The sequence below is a fragment of the Protobothrops mucrosquamatus genome, unplaced genomic scaffold (genome assembly GCF_001527695.2).
Source record: "Protobothrops mucrosquamatus isolate PMUCROS unplaced genomic scaffold, P.Mucros_1.0 scaffold_281, whole genome shotgun sequence".
NCBI lineage: Eukaryota > Metazoa > Chordata > Lepidosauria > Squamata > Viperidae > Protobothrops > Protobothrops mucrosquamatus.
Window position 1 is genome coordinate 1,083,591 of NW_015386357.1, and position 20,239 is coordinate 1,103,829.

Consider the following 20,239-nt stretch of genomic DNA (forward strand, 5'->3'; position numbering starts at 1 on the left):
TAACTGAAACCAAACATGTCGCAAGGCACCAGAAATTTCATTTCTAAGCCTGGTAGCCAGAAAATGGTCTGAAAGCTACAGTAGGGATAGAATTTAGAATGAGAACATTTGATGAATGTTCTGTAATGAATGCTTCTATTTTGGGGCATGCACAGTTAGAAAGTGCCTTTGCAACACTATGCCAGATTGATGATTTTCATATGTGTGTGGAAAAGAAAGGCAGAAAGAGAAGATCCCACCTAATCCAAACAAACAAAAAAACTGAAAACATTTTGGGAAAGCACCAGTTCTCCTGGGTGTGATGAAGTTGTTGATTGTGCAAATGTCTCTGGGAACCTGTGAGTAAAACGTAGGGGGAAATGCCTTTATAGAAGTTCACGATTCCCCTCATTTTGCTCCCTTCCCAAATCATATTGAATCCTGAGTTTCAATAATCGGTCCATCATTTGCTTTTGTTAATTTTAAAGTGTTGCTAAGTTCACAACAAAATTCCTTTTAGGCAACTGGAAAATTTACAGAAGAATATTCCCAATATTTCTGTTTGAAGTTGTTTCCATATTAACTCACGTTTGCTGCAAAAAAACCTGTAAAAAAATAAAGCAGTAAAATTAGGCAATACTTGGAATTTAGGTAAATACAACTGTGTACATGTCAAAAGATTCTCATGTGAGGTCTGCTACTTTGAAATCTCTGTTGAAATGTGTAGAGGCCTACTACAGTTAGTCCTCATTTAGCGACTGCTTTGTTTAGCAACCATTTGCAGTTACAGCAATTTGACGACCAATCCCTGTATTTTCTCCTTTACAGTTCAATAAAGCAAAAGAACGCTGAAGGAATCTCATTTCATTTAATGAATACTTCACTTAACTATCAAGTTGATAATCCCAATTGTAATTGCTAAGAAAGATTACATATAAATACAGAATGAGTTGAATTTATTGATCATAACTGACCTTGTGGGACATATTACTCAACATTTTCAAAATGGGGAAATCTGTTCTATAGCAACATCCCAGTTACTCAACACTGTAAAAGATGTAGCAAGTTATAAACATCAATACCAAATGGAACAGAAGAGGCTTTTATGATACTGGAGTTAAACAAGAAAGGTGGCAAATTAGTTTGTCTGATTTTAACATGGAAGAGATCCTAGTTGGGATCAACTGCGATGAGCTCTACATGGGGCTTCTTCTGAAAGACATTCAGAAGCTTCAAATAATTTTGAATATCGTACCAGGCTATATTACTACCCCAACTACATAATCAGACCCTTTATTAGCTTCCTATTTGCTTTCAGTGAAATTCAAAGTGCTGGCTTTGATCTATAAAATCCTACACAGCTTGATACCAAAATACCTTCAGGATGATCTCCTCCAGCTGGAATTGGGCTTTGCATCCGAAGAGAAACTGCTTTTGGCCCCACACTATCAAATGGGGAGGGGGAATGAGGCATACCACTATTGTTTCATGGGGGCTGAATCTAAGTTAGGAGCTTCCTGGTTAATAGTAGACTCTCCCCACAATAGTCTACAGTAACTGATATGGTGCTGATGTATGGATGGGTTTGTTTATTTTATATTGGAGCATTTGTAGAATTTATTTTTTACTTCATTAATATTTTTGTTCTAAATATCCAAGAATAATATGTTTGCAATGGGAACAAATCGAATAAATGAATTAACAAAGTCTTAAAGGTGAATAATTCTTCATATCAACACGAAGGAGAAATTGGGCACTAATATGACAGTATATCCTGTAAGATCAAATTTCTTATGCTGGGTCCTGATTCTGTATTTATAAGAAATAACAAAAAAAAACTTGACAAATTTTTGATTACATAGGATACAAGGGTACCTTTCAGGATTTCTAGCACCTCGTGGGATGCCTGACCATCAAGACATTTATATAAATTATGGGCTGTTCCATTATTCTGTTCAGAATCTCTCCACTTCCGCAGCATCATACATTTATACATATTAACATCTTCTTCCTTTGCCTCAATCTGTTCGATATCTTGCAAGGTCAACTTCAGGCATCCAATGCCAATGACTTTCCAGTCTTTACCCATTTTCATTGCAAGAATCATCAGCTGATGATCTGTTAACACGTGATTACTGTTTGTTCCATCTAAATGCATAAAAGCAGAAATTGGTTATAGGTAGTGATTGCTTTTACCTTGTATATATTAAAGAACCCTGCAGCATGAGGTAAAAATGGCACTCTGATTTGTGTGGAAGATTGGATGACATACAAATTGGATGACATACAAATTACATCCTTCTCATGTACCCTGAAGTAGAAGCAGCTAGTAGCTAGTTAGCTGTGTTCCATGCTGCATCAAAATTGACAGTGACATCTTCATTGGAAATCTCACTGAGCTCTGCTGATCTCTTTCAACTAGCATATTATTTCCAATGCAGATATATTATTGTAATAGAAAAGGAATAAAAGATAAAACTGAAGGGCAAAACACATCATGGAACAAGGCCACGACTTTAAAATCTCCACCAGAGCAGCAGGGTACCTAACAATTGATCCACAGCAATCCACCAGAGCTTCAGTAACTAAACCAAATAAAGAGGTTGGATAAATTTGAGTTTTGAGACAGGGGGAACAAGGCATAGAATAAACACAAAGGGTCTGAATATGATGGAAATTTTATTCACTCCCCTATCACAATTTTAAAAAACCAAAATATATTTTAAAATGGATAGTTTGATGGAGCTTTTTTTAGGTTTCATTGAACTGATGACCTCCAAGCTTTTCACTCAAGGCCAAACATTGACAAAGGCAGGCCAAACAAAGGAAATACCACTTGGATCTTTACCAAATTATATATAAATGTCACTAGAGATTCTCTATGCACTAATGCTGCAAGGTTTAATTCTATTTGCTTGCTTTGTTTATATTGCTATTTTCCGTAAAGCCAATTCAAATATGAGTTATGAAAAGAACTTTTTTAAATTTGGGAGGTGCAAAGCCTTATATCGGTGCCCTAGGGTTAGGTTCATTTTTTTTTCTTTTGACAGATCAAAGACCAACAAGAATCAATAATTTAGCTTCTACGTCCTATGTCTCTAATCTAAAGCCCTAAAAATGACTTGACATGAGGGATATATCTGCTAAAAGCTTGCAAATCATATAGATGTGCAGGTCTTCTATTTCTTCCTCCTATTTATAAGTGTCCAGTTTAAAAGAATAAATAAAATTTGAAAATGTGGAGGCAGAAGCATGCTTGGCAGGACTAAATTTATGCAGCCCCCCCCCCAAAAAAAAAAACCCCAGCCTCATTTTGGAATTGATTGGGAGTGGCCTGGCAAAAGAACAAGCCAAATCATCCAAAATTATTCTAGGTTCCCTTTGCAACTGTTGTTTCTCCTACCCAAGTTTGTATTTGACTTGGAAACTGCTAAATATTGACCACAGGTTACAATGAAAAGATCCCTGAATTGATTAAACCAGGGGTAGGCAACCTTGGCTCTTTTATGACTCGTGGACTTCAACTCCCAGAATTCCACGAGTCATAAAAGAGCCAAGGTTGCCTACCCCTGGATTAAACTGTCAATTTGAAAGCCCTTGGCAATGACCTGATTCACACTGATATTCTTAAAGCAGACATATGAATGGTAGCATCTTCTATTTACCACTTTTTACTGCCACAGATCATGCTATAATCATACCCAAAGATTGAGATTTAACCATCATTATTCCTATTAAGGGGGAGGAGATCTGATCAAGCTGTTAAAGAAATATTCATAAACGGATTCTATTAAGAATCTATTGCTAATATCTCAAGATTAAATTTGGTAATATAACACTTTAGTAGATGAGCAAGCAAGCTTCAAACAAAACACAGTCAGATTTTGATCCTACCCCACTGAGTAACAAAGGAAAGTCAATTTCCAAGACAACCCAGTATGTTGCTTTGGTAGATTTCAAGTCAGCAATTGATTTGTTGTTAAGATATGGGTGAAACTTAACTGAGTGAAATTAGTATTGTCAGACAGCTCCTTTTGTTAATTTATCATTTGTGTGGCGATACCCATTCCAGTATTAGAGACAAACTGTCAGATAGGATCCATAATAAAAAAAAATGCATTGAGCATGGTTACTTGTTAGTTCCATGATTACATAACATCTATACAAATTATTTAATTATATATCTTGCCTTTTCACAGCAGCATTATCACCCTGTAAGGTTGCCTGGCAAAGGACCCTCTTTTTTGCTTTATGAAAATGTTGTTTGTTTTCACAGACATAAGTCAGATTAGGAGTCTGGCTGAATATAAACTGCACTAAAACAAAGATTGTGAAGTATGTCACATGACTGATTAAATACAGATGACATATTAATAGACAGGCAAGAGACAAGTAGAATGTTATAAACATTGGATTAACTTTTTGTGACCCAAGATTGTAGAGTGAGCAATTGCCATATGCAGCTAATAATGCCCAAGATGCTGCCTCTGCCACCCTGAGATTTCATCACAGAGCCAGCACTCACTTAGTATTATAACTTTAATGCCCAAGTTTTACTTGCTTGTGAAATTTAGAAAGAAATATTTTGTCTGTATTTTTAGATAGACTGACCAAATCTGTACATCTTGGACAAATTGATAGATGATGATGGTGATGGTGATAATGATGATGATGGTGATAATAATAATACTTTACTTTTGCTGTTATCAAGTGCAAAGAATCAGCACCACGCATTAAGTTGAAGCACAGAAAATTTATTCAAGCCTATATGCAAGACTCTAATCCACGGGTGTCAAACTCGATTGTGTCACGTGACATATCATGACGTATCATGATGTTTTTTGCCTTTGTGAAGCCGGGATGGGCATGGCCTGCACATGACGCATCTGGCCCACGGGCCACTAGTTTGACACCCCGTTCTAATCAATTCAACTTCAACACTAAGTTGTCACCAGATAAGGATGACCATCTTGCTCAAAACGCAATCAATATCTTTAGAAGGACACTACACTCATGTATTTCCTTTTCTAATCATATTCAGAAATTACTTATTAACTCATTTTCAGTATTAGAAACCACTGGATCAACAAATCTGAAAATACCAGGTGAGTTTCTTCAATTCTTAATGAAAGAAAAATTTAACTACAAGCTTAGGAACTTTAAAAAAAAATGAAATAAATAGCAAAAAAGACTTTGATTTTAGGAAGTTATAAATGGATTAAGGATCCAGATAAATTTGAAATAATAATTTAGAATTACTTTTAAGAATCCTATTTGTGGGAAAGTTGACATGTTTTAAATATAAAAGAGATAAACCATTTTTAAAAATGGGCACTAGAGGGAACCAAAGGCTTTAATTTAAAGCAGAAGCAAACAGTTACAAAAGAAAGCAAAATATTGTAACATTGAAAATGCTGAAGGATAATTTTGAAAAATGGAATCAGCAGTTATAATAAAATGTTAATAGCAGTGTTTGCTTCTATGGATAGACTTCTATGGATAAAGGTTGAGAGGTATGCTGGAGGTGTATCACTAGAAAGTATAAAAGAAGGATCTCACAAGCCAGATAGATCTCAATGGACGAGCCAGACTAAGAGTATCCAGAAACCCATTAATCATGATGAAAGAACAAAAAAAGAATCCCATACCAGCTTGGTTATCATATGGGGTAACAAGGACCACGGCAGTTACTATCCCTGGGCAAAAAGTGCCGAAAAGTGAGTTACAGGGTTAGAAAAACACCTGGTGACTTCTCTGCAAAACAATTGCCAAGAAAATTCTATGGAAAGGATCTGAAACGATGCCCAATGATAGGACAAAAGGAATACCAGTTGCTGAGGCATCCAGTGGCAGAAACAAATGTTTGTGTTGTATTAAGATAGGGTAAAATAGATATTGCCAAATGTGAGATGATCAGATTGGAAATTGATCTCCTTGGTGTTAGTTAGCTACACTAGTCGGACAATGGCTTTTCCCAGTCTTGAGGACTTCACTGTCTATTATTCAGGACATGGTACCAGGAAAACAAATCGAGTAGCGTTTTTTTTGTAAGCAAGTAATTTGTTAGAGCAGGGGAAAGCTTCTCAACTGTCAGTGACAAAATTATGACCATCAGAATTTGTGCCAAGACCCTCAAAATCACAATTGTCCAAGTTTATGCCCCAATGACTGCTTCAATAGAGCTTGAAATAGAGGCGTTTTATGCCATGGTCCATGAAACAAGTGGCTCAGAAAAACATTGTTCACATCCTGGGTGACTTTAATGCAAAAGTTGGCAAACAAGTGGAGACAGGCATCATTGGTCGTTTTGAACTAGGTGAGAGGAATGATGCAGGTGATTGTTTGCTACAGTTTTGCCAAGAAAACAGATTTAGGATCATGAATACATGGTCCTAACAACACACGTGTTGCTTATACAGCTCAGTCCTTGCTGTTAAGACATGCTCAAGTGCCAATTGCAGCTCAGATCATGAATTGTTGGTGGCCACAATTAAAATCAAACTATGCACCATCAAAAAGGCAGTGCCTCCAAAGAAGTTTGATGTCCCCCAAATCCCTACTACATATGCAATAGAGGTGAAAAACAGGTTTGAACTACTGAACACTGACGAGAAGACACCTCGTGAACTGTGGCAGGAAATTCAATCAACCATTATTGGAATTGCAGAAAAACACATACCACACAAGAAACCAGAGAAAAAGTGAAAGTGACTGTCAGATGAAACCATAAAAATAGCTGAGGAAAGAAAAGCAGCCAAGGCAAGCAGGCATATGGAAAAAGAAAGAAGATTGAATGCAGCTTTCCAGAGGGCAGCAAAAGAAGGATAATGAAGTTTACTGGAATGAGCGATGTAAACAGCTTGAAGCAGACTACAGGTGAAACTCAAAAAATTAGAATATTGTGCAAAAGTTCATTTATTTCAGTAATGCAACTTAAAAGGTGAACCTAATATATGAGATAGACTCATTACATGCAAAGCAAGATAGTTCAAGCCGTGATTTGTCATAATTGTGATGATTATGGCTTACAGCTCATGAAAACCCCAAATCCACAATCTCAGAAAATTAGAATACTGTATTACATGCAATCAATAAAACAAGGATTGTACATAGAACAATATCGGACCTCTGAAAAGTATAAGCATGCATATGTACTCAGTACTTGGTTTGGGCCCCTTTTGCAGCAATTACTGCCTCAATGCGGTGTGGCATGGAAGCTGTCAGCCTGTGGCACTGCTGAGGTGTTATGGAAGACCAGGATGCTTCAATAGCGGCCTTCAGCTCTTCTGCATTGTTCGGTCTCATGTTTCTCATCTTTCTCTTGGCAATGCCCCATAGATTCTCTATGGGGTTCAGGTCAGGCGAGTTTGCTGGTCAATCAAGCACAGTAATCCCACGGTCATTGAACCAAGTTTTGGTGCTTTTGGCAGTGTGTGCCTCTCCATTCTTCCGCCAGACTCTGGGTCCTTGCTTCCCAAATGAGATGCAAAAGTTGCTCTCATCAGAAAAGAGGACTTTGGACCACTGAGCAACAGACCAGTTCTGTTTTTCTTTAGCCCAGGTAAGACGCTTCTGATGTTGTTTGTTGTTCAGGAGCGGCTTGACAAGAGGAATACGACATTTGAAACCCATGTCCAGGATCCGTCTGTGTGTGGTGGCTCTTGATGCACTGACTCCAGCCTCAGTCCACTCCTTGTGAAAGTCCCCAACACTTTTGAATGGCCTTTTCCTGACAATCCCCTCCAGGCTGCGGTGTAGGGACGACGAACACGTGGAAAAAGAAGGTGTGAAAAGGGAAGGTGTATTGAAAGATAATTACACGAAACTATGTCGTGAAACCCTTGTAGGTTGAAGAAAACGTTAATGGAAAACTCCGAAAGGGAGGAATACCTCCCACAGTTACTACCAAAAGACGTGTTGACAGTCCAGTCGTCAGAAACCCATGATTGTGATACCTACTGAACCAGACTGAGAGACCACTTAAAGGCTCAGGAACCCTTTGCAGGTGTTATGGCTTAATTAGCTGATTAGAGTGGGACACTTTGAGCCTAGAATATTGAACCTTTTCACAATATTCTAATTTTCTGAGATTGTGGATTTGGGGTTTTCATGACCTGTAAGCCATAATCATCACAATTATGACACATCACGGCTTGAACTATCTTGCTTTGCATGTAATGAGTCTATCTCATATATTAGGTTCACCTTTTAAGTTGCATTACTAAAATAAATGAACTTTTGCACAATATTCTAATTTTTTGAGTTTCACCTGTACGTGAAGAGATACAAGAAGGAATGCATTTATGCAAGTCAAAAAGATCCGAGCACCTTTTATTGCTCGTAAAGGCATCGCTAAAAAGAAGCAAAGGAAAGAACTGTCCAACCAACAAGGCATCAAGAAGGGATGGCGAGAATATTCAGAATATACAGATGTACGCAGGTAGCAAAGAGACCTGGTGTATGGCTGACAAGGAAAGAGAATCAGAAATAGAACTCACCACCCTTGAGGAAGAGATATGGGTGATGAACCATCTGCCAAACAACAAGGTTCCAAGTGCTGATACTACAGTATCTCTGCAGAATTACTGAGACCTGTACCACCCAGAGTCATTAGAGACCTGTGCCAGAAAATCTGGGAAACCAACGCATGGCCAAGGATTGAAAAACAGGGTTCATTCCACTGTCAAAAAAGTATGACTCTAATTATCACACAATTACTGTCATCCTTCATAACAGCAAGGTTCTACTTAAAATTATACAACAATGCCTAGACCAACCATCAAAAGGGAATTACCAGATGTCTAAACTGGCTTCCAAAGTGGTCATGGCACCCACAACGTATAACGTTTAAACACGACCTAGTACCTTTATAGAACACATATAGTTTTCAAGTAAATACACGCGAAATAGTTGACGTTCTTTCGGAAACTAACACAACTAGTACTCTTCGATACCTCTCGGGATGTTCTGGACCCCCATGGTCGTGTAGACTAGTTCAACCACGTTAGTGACATGTGTTTAGTCCTTCAGTAACTCGAAACACCATATGGAGATCCTGATTGGTTTAAGATAGAGAAAGGAATGGGACAAGATTAAGATTGTTAGAAATAAAAGGAAGGATTATAAAATTGGCTTATTTGATCAAGGTTAATATAAATATTGGTATTACTCACAACCCTTAATGGACTTTTACTGACATAAGGACTGAAATGATGATGCTTTATGGATTTGTTTATAGACAGAGATGGGGCATGGGATAAAAAGATTATTGTTTATACATTGGGAGGAGAAAAAATACTAAAATTGTTTATACTTGTTATGATGAGGGTTGAAAGTCAATTCTCTATGTACTTTTTTCTTCACAATATTTTTCTGTTTTCTATTTTTTCCTTTGCACTTTTTATCCTTTCTACTCTTTTTTCTCTTTTTAGTTTTTATTAGTTTTTACTATTGCATTATAATATTTAATAAAATTATTTAAAAAAACAAAACATTTAAGTAATAGGTGTTATTATTATTTTTTCTTTTTTTATATTTGGCTTTTATCCTTGTAAGCCATCTGGAGTCACCGAGAGTGAGTAGGGCAGCCATATAAATTTTCTTAAATAAATAAATGAATTGTTTCTCTGGGGAGAAAGAATGGACACATATATACACAAGCAAACATTGCTTGGAAGAGAGTAAAAAGAACTTCTATGGGCATTGCTGGTAAAGGAGCATAAATAATTATCAAAGAGAAGGAAAATATAACTAATATCATCTTAATTAGAATTTAAGTATACTAATGAAAGCTGTCTTCGCTGTAATTCATTTAAAAGTATCAAAGTAACAGAAATCAAAGATCTCCCTCGTGTGGACATTTACAAATACATTACTATTACATAATAACGGATTAAAATTGATCACATATGCATTCAATCGTTACATTTCCATAGTTCAGATTGTTAATCCTATTTAAAATGCATCATTTCACAATATGGAAAAATGAAAAGCCACTTTAAAAAAAAAGTACATAAAATATTTACCTGAAATGTCTACCATTTTTTGTCGCTTACAGCAAAGTTCATCTTTAAGTTTGGTGGTAGCTTTTCGTTTCCCAACACCTAAAGCATGCAAGGCAAAAAACAAACAAACACAGGGAATCAAAGTGTATAGCCTTTCATGCTTTCTAAACATATGTACCATCCCAAGACCCTTAAGCGAAAGTGTCCTTTGTTCTTAATCCCACACATACCCCATTACAAACTGGCTTCAAAGTAATTTTCCAAAGCAGCTTTTTCAAGCGATGAGAACTGCAATTAAAGGGACTGAAAATCAGCCAATATCTGAAGAAATGTAAGTGCTGCCAATTCAGCTAGGGATGTGAAACCAGTGGTGCCCTGAATGATGCTAGGCTTCAACCAGCATCAGTCCAGTTACCATGTCGGCATCAAAAGAAATGCTCTGAAATTTAAATTTAAATTCTCTCAAATTAAAGCAGAGGTCCTAGGTGCAGAAGTTAGGATGGTATTAATGCACACAACCCCTGACACTGTAATATTGAACATATCTGGCTATAGACATAGAGAGGTTTAAAAGTATAGAAATATCAGGCTTCAGGGGAAGATATTTTGGGTGCAATGGTCTATTTGTAGTGGGTTTCCACTACATAATAGGTATGGGGAGAAGGGCGGCATATAAATCCTGTTAAATAAAATAAATAAATAAATAAATAAATATTGGGTATTGGGTATTGTATGTATAAAGCTTCTGCCTTGAACTTGGTTGGGACAATTCTATGAAAAAAGATATGCCTTTATAAAAAATTGGTGTTGGATTATGTTTTAGCCCCAAACATGCTTTTCTGTCCAATTTTAACTGGTGATCACCATCTTTTCCCTTAAACATCATTTGTCTGCTTCCTACACCTTTAATAAATCATTAATAAAACATTAAGGACACCGTAGCTGGATTATATTTTTTCTTAGATAGAACACAAGATTAACAAATGCATTATTATAATGCCGAGTTGTGCTTCAGCAATAATATTTATAGTCAGGGCTTTTTTTCTCATAGAACGCCCAGAACGGAGTTCCGGCACCTTTTTTGGATGGAACCTTGTAGGGTAGGCAAGGCGGGTTGTATGACGTGTGTGAGTTCCGGCACCTTTTTTTTTTTTTTTTTTTTTTAGAAAAAAAGCACTGTTTATAGTTGCAAAGACACATGAATGCTCCCATATGAGAAGTCATAAAAAAAGTTAATGTAATGGTATGGTGTACAAAACCAATTTTAAGCAGATCTGTTCCAAACACTTACAGTTAAAAGATTTTTCCTGCTCATTATCATTCTGCTTATGTAGAGTCCAATCGGCTATCCAATGCAAAAAAGAAAAAGCATGTGGTAAAGTAGTTTGCAATACTGATTAAATAATGACATAATTAAAGAATGATATAAACAATACAGGTCAAATGGGCATTTACTGTACAAATAAGTTTATTTTATAGCTTTTAAAAATATATGGCCCACATCTTTAAAGAATTTCATAACTTCGGTCAGCATTTTACATATAATAAATAAGAAAACTCCATTTTTCATGGAGCTTGAATTTGCTATTAATTTATTAATTTTAAAAATGTATACAGTATGCTATTCAAAGATTTGAATAAACAGAAATATTTTAAGACAATTCCTAAACTGAAACAAAGAGAAGGCCTCAAATCTATCTGCAAGTTGTTCCACTACAATTAAGACAGAATTAACTGTTAAGATTACAGCCAGTCATTCCAAAATAGTGAAGGTCTAAGAGCATATGGTAGAGTCTGTAAAAGTTAAAAGTGCTTTGTGTTGTGTTAAGTACTTTGTGTCTTACCCAGTAAAGACAGAATTTATTTAAATGAACTTTCCATAGATTATTTATGACTGATTGTCAATCATTTAAAAATAGCTATGCCCCACAATGATAATCCTATCTAAAATTAGAAAGAAAATAATACTACATTCAAATAAGGTGTTTGTATTCGCAATTGCTGCAAAGGCTTTTCCATGAACCAAGCCACAGACATATTAAAATAATCAAAAGATCAAAAGACAGCTTAGTAACCACATAAAACAGCAAACATAGCATAATACACACAGACTGTATTGTTGCCTTAATTTTCCCTCACCTTGTGTAATTACATAAAATCCCCAAACTAATTTTTCATATGAGAAATTTAAAATATTTATGTTTATTCTGTAGATTTTTTTGTAGGAGCTTTAGAATTAGAAGCTAATTTTATTTAGAAAAATAAATCAAATCCAAAGTAACATAAAATGTACAAATTTTCACTGTAGGCAAATTTATTAATTACAATTCATTATTAAATGTTTAATAAAAATGTCTAGCTCCATGCAGCGTACACTGGATTGTGCTCAATATATGCTTACATTCTCTGAGCTTTGCCTTCCACACAACTTCTTCAGACTCCAAATCCACCAAAGATAACATAAGTTCCATTGGCTGTTCTAAATATACCTCAAAGAAAGGCTTCTCTGCCAGGGTGGAGTCATCTCCAAACTGAATTTCCTAAAAAGGGATATTGAAATATAAAAAAGTCTGCTTATTGTGACAAAATACTTTTGTTCTTTAAAGTATTCTTCTTTATGAATGAATAAAGCATTTTGCTGTACATGTCATTATGGTAGCAAAGGCTAGATCTCATTTAAAATAACAATTGCCCTAAAATTGGAAGTACAAATGATGACATTTTCAAGTTTCACAAACTCTCCATATGTTGACAAACCTATTATCAAAGAAGAAGAAACATACCTCAGGGGTTATGTCAGCTTCCGGATCACTAGTTAATCTGTATTTCTTTCCATTTTGCAGTAATTTATGACAAGGAGGTTTTTCAATTTTAATGAATTTATTAAGAGATCGTCTTACAGTTTTGGATATATCCTAAAAATTAAACCAAACCTTTTTGAAAGTTGTCCATATAAAATGTAATATTAATAATAGACATATTAGATATACATTTTATCAACCTATTTCAGTCTAAAAAGGGGTTAGATTATCTGCTCAATATTTTAAATTCATTCACTATATTACATCTTCATTTAGTGTTCTGGCTCCCATTTGTTTTATTAGAAAGAGATTGTACTTTCCCAGTTTTGAGCATGTATGTAGGAATCCTAGAAATGTGATGCAGAACTGGTTATATTGAGGATATATGTAGGAAACCTAGAAATGTTATATTCAGAGAGATATAAGAGCCAATGTGATCTCATGGTTAAGGCAACAGGCTAGAAACCATGAGACTTTGAGTTCTAGTCATGCCCTAGCCATGAAAGCCAGCTGGATGACTTTGGGCCAATAAATCTTTCAGCCCTCTTTCACCTCACAGAGCTGTTGTGAGGAGAAGAGGAAGGTGTGTTTGATATGTTCGCTGCCTTGAGTTATTTATAAAATTAATAAAGGCGGGATACAAATAAATAAATATAAACATAGCAATTAATTTAATTATCTGTCTAGACTTTGTTGAGCAAAATTTTTTACTATTTTATTTTATTTTAGGTTAGAGACCAAATCTTTAAAAGTACATTCAGAACAAAATAAATTAAAAGCATATGGAGTTGAATAAAATATATATACATAAATTCAAACAGTAAAATGGTAAAATAATGATAAGCAGTAAAGCAGAAAATGTCATTGGAAATGGCATTTCTGTCTCCTAAATGTCACTCGGCTGATCCAGATTGAGGTGAGTTTAAACCCACTGAATTGCAATGGCAAGGGAACCAAAGTACCCACTAGAAATAATTTTACAGTCACAGCTTTTAACAAGGATGAAGAGTTAAAAAAAGTTGATCTTACCTTTATGAATGAATTGTTATTTGTAGCTATATACACACGGAATTTCAAGGAAGGATGATTGTTGATAACTTTATATAAAATGACTACCCCATGATAATAAACTGGATCATATCTCTCAATTACTGGTCCAACTGGAGACAGTGAGCTCACGTGCCATTTGACATGTGTGGTTGAATGATCAATGGAGCCTTCAAATTCTGGACCATTCTTTTTGAAATGGAATACTTTGAAGGCCTTCTCAGACAAATGATCTGCACGCAAATTCCAAAATGTTAGAACTTTCTCAAGAATGTGCGACAATACATAAATATATGAGATAATATTTACAACGAATCTTACCATTCAGGCAGAGGGTGTGTGGAAACTGAATGGAAGTAAGAACGGAAGAAGTACATTTGATATCAAATATAGGGCCCACAACAATCCAAGGATCTTTAACATAAGCAGCATATTTGGTCCAAGACAAAACTGAATATTCAATGGTGACAGCTCTGGTTACTTCAAAAATTAACCCTGTCGCTGTACATTCAAAGGTTCCTTCATCATCCAACTTCAAGCTAAACAAATGACATACAAAAGATAACTGTGAGTCTATAATATCATCAAATGATAGTTAACATTTTTTTATCTTTCTAAATAAATATTTAAAAACACACAGATGGAATATTGGTGCTTAGCATAATTCTTCCGCCTATGAGCAGTAAGATACTTTAAAAACGTTTTAAAGTTGTAGTCCTGCAAACTATTCTTTAACAAAACAAAAAGATGAAAATCACAAATGTTATTTTTGTTATATACCCTTAGCAGATTGTTAGCTATTGATATAATTAGAAGTATTCATATCATTTAAATAACAATAATAATAATAAAGTTGGAAAGGACCTTGGAGGTCATCTAGTCCAACCTCCTGCTCAGGCAGGAAACCCTATACCATTTCAGACAAATGGCTGTCCAGTCTCTTCTTAAAAACTTCCAGTGTTGGAGCATTCACTGCTTCTGGAGGCAGGTTGTTCCACTGGTTAATTGTTCTAACTGTCAGGAAGTTTCTCTTTAGTTCTAAGTTGCTTCACTCCTTGATTAGTTTCCATCCGTTGCTTCTTGTCCTGCCTTCAGGCGCTTTAGAAAATAGCTTCACTCCCTCTTCTTTGTGGCAGCCCCTGGGATATTGGAAGACTGCTATCATGTCCCCCCTCGTCCTTCTCTTCATTAAACTAGACATACTCAATTCCAGCAGCCGTTCCTTATATGTTTTAGCCTCCAGTCCCCTAATCATCTTTGTTGCTCTTCTCTGTACTCTTTCTAGAGTCTCAACATCTTTTTTACATCGTGGTGACCAAAACTGGATGCAGTATTCCAAGTGTGGCCTTACCAAGGCATTGTAAAGTGGTATTAATACTTCATGTGATCTTGATTCTATCCCTGTTAATGTAGCCTAGCACTGTGTTGGCTTTTTTGGCAGCTGCAGCACACTGCTGGCTCATATTTAAGTGATTGTCCACTAGGACCCCGAGATCCCTCTCACAGTTACTACTATTGAGCAGGGTACCCCCTATACTATACCTGTACATTTGGTTTTTCTTGCCTAAATGTAGAACCTTACATTTTCCACCACTGAATTTCATTTTGTTAGATAGCACCCAGTGTTCAAGTCTGTGCAGATCCTCCTATATCTTAAGCCTGTCTTCTGGAGTATTGGCTATTCCTGCCAGCTTGGTGTCGTCTGCAAATTTGATGAGTTCCCCATCTATCCCCTCATCCAAATCGTTGATGAAGATGTTGAAGAGCACTGGGCCCAGAACAGAGCCCTGGGGCACCCCACTACACACTTCCCTCCATGTAGATGCGGTTCCATTGAGGACCACACACTGAGTACGGCCGGTCAGCCAGCTACGAATCCATCTGGTGGTAATTAGCATGCATAATATAATTAGTAAAATTAGTGTACATAATAGTACTAGCCTCTTAGACTATGTTTCTTACACTTCACATAATGATAATGAATGTATTTTAATGTGCTTTTAATAAGTAATAGTAAGCTAGAAAGTATACCAAAAAATTCATAATTTCCATCTTCTATGAAGTGGACTTCCTTTTCATAATTCCAGAATAAACAATACTCTGAAATAAATATATAACAGTATCTAGAAAAACAAGGTATATATAGCAATTTTTGTATGAATGTTCTTGATTTTATAATTATCAACCAATAACTTTCCTTCATTTTTTTTCTATTCCATCAAAATACTTGAGCAATGAAGTGAATATGTAGAATTAGCAGCAGATCCTCCCATGTCCTTTACTAACTGATAGCATGCTTATATAAATTTGGACCTGCACAATTATATACATGTAAACATAAAAAAGAAAACAATTCCAGTAATGTTTATAATAATAATAACAACAACAACAACAACAATAAATAACTACCAAAACTGTCCTTTCAGAAATCTTCTGGGAGTGACTTGTTCATGTTGCTTCTTTATATTTAAAAGAAAAGAAAAATAAATTATTGAAATATCAGTGGTACCTTTATGAAATAAGATTTAAGGCAACTTGAAATTTTCAAACCTACTTTTTGGATTATGCAATGTTTACAGCATTGCTGGATGTTAACTTCTAAAATGAAACAATAGAACAAAATTAGATTTTTTAAAACATAAAACTTTTTAACACTGCAACATATACAATGTTCTAAGGGTCAATACCAGATTTGCCACCATTCTGTAACTCTTTTTCTTCTGGTTTTTCAACTGTAAAGCAAACAAAAAAAAATTAATCATAAACTGAACCAGATAGGAATTTTAAAATTGTTATCAAAACATAACATTTGAATGATCCCTGTCCTTTTAGATCTCCCATCCCTGTTTAATTAATTAATTAATTAACTTTAATTCATTGCCTCAATTTTCCAGAATTCTGGACAATATTGCAAAATATACAATGTCTGTACCTGATTCGCTACAATATAGCTGTAACTCTTTCTCTTCTGCTTCCTCAACTGTAAAAAAAATAATAAAGTGAATCATAAGCTGAATCAGTTAGGATTTTTTAAATCGTTATCAAAATGTAACCTGTGAATAATTCTTGTAATTTGAGGTCATATCAAATTAACACCCTGCACCCTGTGCATTTTATTTTAATTAACTGCCTGTGCTTTATTTTCCAGAATTCTGGCAATCTCAATATTTTCATATTATTTTAGGGCAACAGAAGATACTTCTCACATGATATAATCAAGCTACACAACTTGCTATTCTATCATATGAGAGCCATCACATTAAATCAGCTACAGAAACGAACATAGTGCTAGACTTCCACAGCTATTAGCGATGACAGCTTGTTAAATGTTCCTTACTCACCTGCTATCCTGGGTAAACTACTAGTGCAAAGTTACTATTAAGGAACTCACTTGTAAGCTTGCTGGAAGCATAAGACTGACTGCTAAAAGAAACAGAATATTGAACTAGGAAGATAATTCACCTGTCCTAAAAGAGATTTTATGTTCCTATACATTCAGTTTTCCAGTCTGTAATGAAAGTGAGAGATGATCATGATAACCATATTCTTATTACTAATTATAGCTGTTGGACATTCCAGTCCACCTATTACAGCTGATGAAAATTAGAATTTTAATCCAAATGTGACTTCTGTTATGAGAGATAAGGTTGGCATTCACCATTGACCAATCTATTTAGTTAATTCACCTTAAATTCCGCAAAACCCTTTTTCGAAAATGATTCAGATCGTATACTCAATATCATTTCATTATTACCAGATTTTCAGCATGAAACTATCAGAAAAAAATAATCAAATTAGGTTTTTAGATACCTAACATGTTCATATGAATTGTAAAGTACTACGGAAGGGAATGCAAATTAAAGAGAAATGGAAAAATGCAAAACAATGGAGCAGCAGGCACCTAAGAAGTCTATTGAACATTGATCAATAGTGGAGAAAAATAGAAAATAGTGTTTACATAAACAAGATAAATAAACAGAGCAAGATATGCAGTCCTTGACTTATGACCACAATTGACCCCAAAGTTTCCATTGCTAAGCAAAATAGATGTTAAGTGAGTTGAGCTCCATTTTACGACCTTTTTTGCTACAGTTATTAAGCGAATCATTACAATTGTTAATTGAATCATGCAGTTGTCAAACAAATCTGGCTTCCCCCATTGACTTTGATTGTCAGAAGCCAGTGGGGATTACATGCCTCCGGATCACTGCAACTGTCATAAGTACATGCCAGCTGCCAAGCACCCAAATTTTGTTCACATGATCAGGGGGATGCTGCAACAGTTACAAGTGTGAAAACCGGTTGTAATTAATTTTTTCCATTGTCATTGAAAATCTGAATGGTCACTAAAATGAATGGTTGTAAGTTGAGAACAGTATATGTGAGAACACTGCATATGGCTCATAACTGGTGGGATGCAAGCAACAATAAAGTCACTTTCAAGGTAGACACTATATTAGAGATCCTAGTTTGAAGGAAAAGTTGAGCATATTTGCAGTAAAATTAGGCTTTGGTTGCTCCAAATATGCAAAAAGTAACAGACAGTGTCTTTACCATTTATAAGAAATGCTGCATGACAGTAAAACTGTCATAAGAATAAATGGAATGCTTTGCAAATGATTCAAAACTAATCAGACAAGGATGTCTGATGTACTCTTTATTATATTTAATATCTTTATTATATTTATTGCAATTTCAAGTTATACATACAGTAAATGGTAAAAAAAGGTAATATGATTCATTTTGAAACCATGGTCAAGTGTTTACTACACATGAGGAAATGGATGGGGTGATTTTGAAGCATGCAAATACTAGCAGAATGGTAGGGAGTCTGTTGCAAGGAATTAATGTTTCTTGAAATTATTAATTATTCTTTCTGCCAAAGGAGGTGTTACAAAGTACCAGACTGAGGGGTCCTTTTTTTTTTGCATCTGCTATGGCCACTTTAAAAACTGAATCTGTAAACAACTGCATATACTATGCAAGTAAGCATGCATTCAAATTTGCCAAAATATCTCCTTTTTAATTTGTACTCTGCAGACACTGGGTCAGCCCCTGTTCTGTTAAAGATACACAAACAACAAAAGTGCCTAAACTTTTGCATGTTAAGTCATTTCCTGTAACTTTTTCACTTTAGTCTGGACTTTTTTTTTAGTTGCTAAGAATACCACAGGCAAAACATATTTGATCCTAAAAATTATAAGTCGAACATCACACATTTGCAATGATACTGGTTTCCATTTGTATGATTAAAGAACAAGAGCCTGTCTGATTAAAATCAAGTCTCTTGTAATTCAGAATGCGACTTCCAACATTACCTCCCTCACCTTTTCTAACCTGATGCGGTTCTGAGTACAGGCACAAAGGACTTGAAATACGAGTAGTCCTCAATTTACAACTGGTTGCTTAATGATGATTCAAAGTTACAACGGATCTCACCAGGGATACTTGGTTCTGAAGATCTGACAGCCACCTCCTGGTCCTGTGACACCGGCACTAGGCAAATAGTCCACATTTGTGGCCATTTGCTGCATCCCACAGTCATTTTGTGACTTTTTTTGCCATTTTTTGGACAAAACTAGCATTTCCTTTAAGGGTTTTGGCAAAAACACCCATAGTGAACAACTGGTTCACTTAGCAATCGCTTTATGACTAATGTGTTCACTTAAGAAGTGCCACAAAAAGATTGGTCACGTGATAACCCACTTTAGGTTCATCACGACTGTAATGATTAGGCTCCATTATAGTCGTAAGTCAAGGACTACCGCTAGTATCTTCCTCACTCTCTGGCAATCTGAGTACAGTATGAGAGCTCCACCTAACTATTATACTTATTACTATTTAATCAGTTTAACTATAATTTCCTCAATTATTATTCTGAGGAAGAATAGCACTTTTGCGATAGTAGGATATTTTTTGAAGTTTTAACTATAATGAGCAAATACCATACCTTGGTCATTGTTAACTGTTTTCAAATTATCTTATGACCTCCTTAATAACATTAACAGCCAAATAATTTGCTTGCATTTCTAAGTATCTTCCTGCGATCTTGCAGAGCAATTCTGTTAGAGCTTTCCCACACAAAAACTACAATTAACGATAAATAAAGGATACCCACGTGGTTCATTTTCATTTGTCTCTGCAAATAAAAAGGTTGACATGGTGAGACAGAAAGATTTGTTGACTTGTTAACTTTTTGGATTACTTGTTCGTTTAAAATAAAACTAGGCATAAATATTAAAACATGTNAAGGGGAGTGGAAATTCCACCATTGAGAAATAATACCTGCCTAGAGCCAAACTTGCAATGTCTGTCTTGGGCAAGATCAAGTCAAAGACTGGAGTCTAAGGTCCAGGACGGGCGTGGCAACTTTGGCTGACTTGATCTGATTGGGCAGGAATACAGTCT

The 20,239-nt window shown here is 35.5% G+C and overlaps 1 protein-coding gene across 1 annotated transcript; it reads right to left on the minus strand.

Annotated features, from left to right (window-relative positions):
- Positions 1 to 563: 563 nt before the first annotated feature.
- LOC107302685 (NACHT, LRR and PYD domains-containing protein 1b allele 5-like) lies at positions 564 to 19,376 on the minus strand. Its single transcript, XM_015831819.1, has 13 exons — positions 19,271 to 19,376; positions 16,764 to 16,811; positions 16,519 to 16,563; positions 16,386 to 16,429; positions 16,241 to 16,290; positions 14,153 to 14,370; positions 13,814 to 14,064; positions 12,767 to 12,898; positions 12,385 to 12,523; positions 11,275 to 11,328; positions 10,005 to 10,082; positions 1,838 to 2,127; positions 564 to 584 (listed from the first exon to the last, which is right to left on the minus strand). Exons 1-13 carry the CDS (start codon positions 19,374 to 19,376, stop codon positions 564 to 566), a joined length of 1,476 nt encoding a protein of 491 aa, XP_015687305.1.
- Between the last annotated feature and the right edge of the window lie 863 nt (positions 19,377 to 20,239).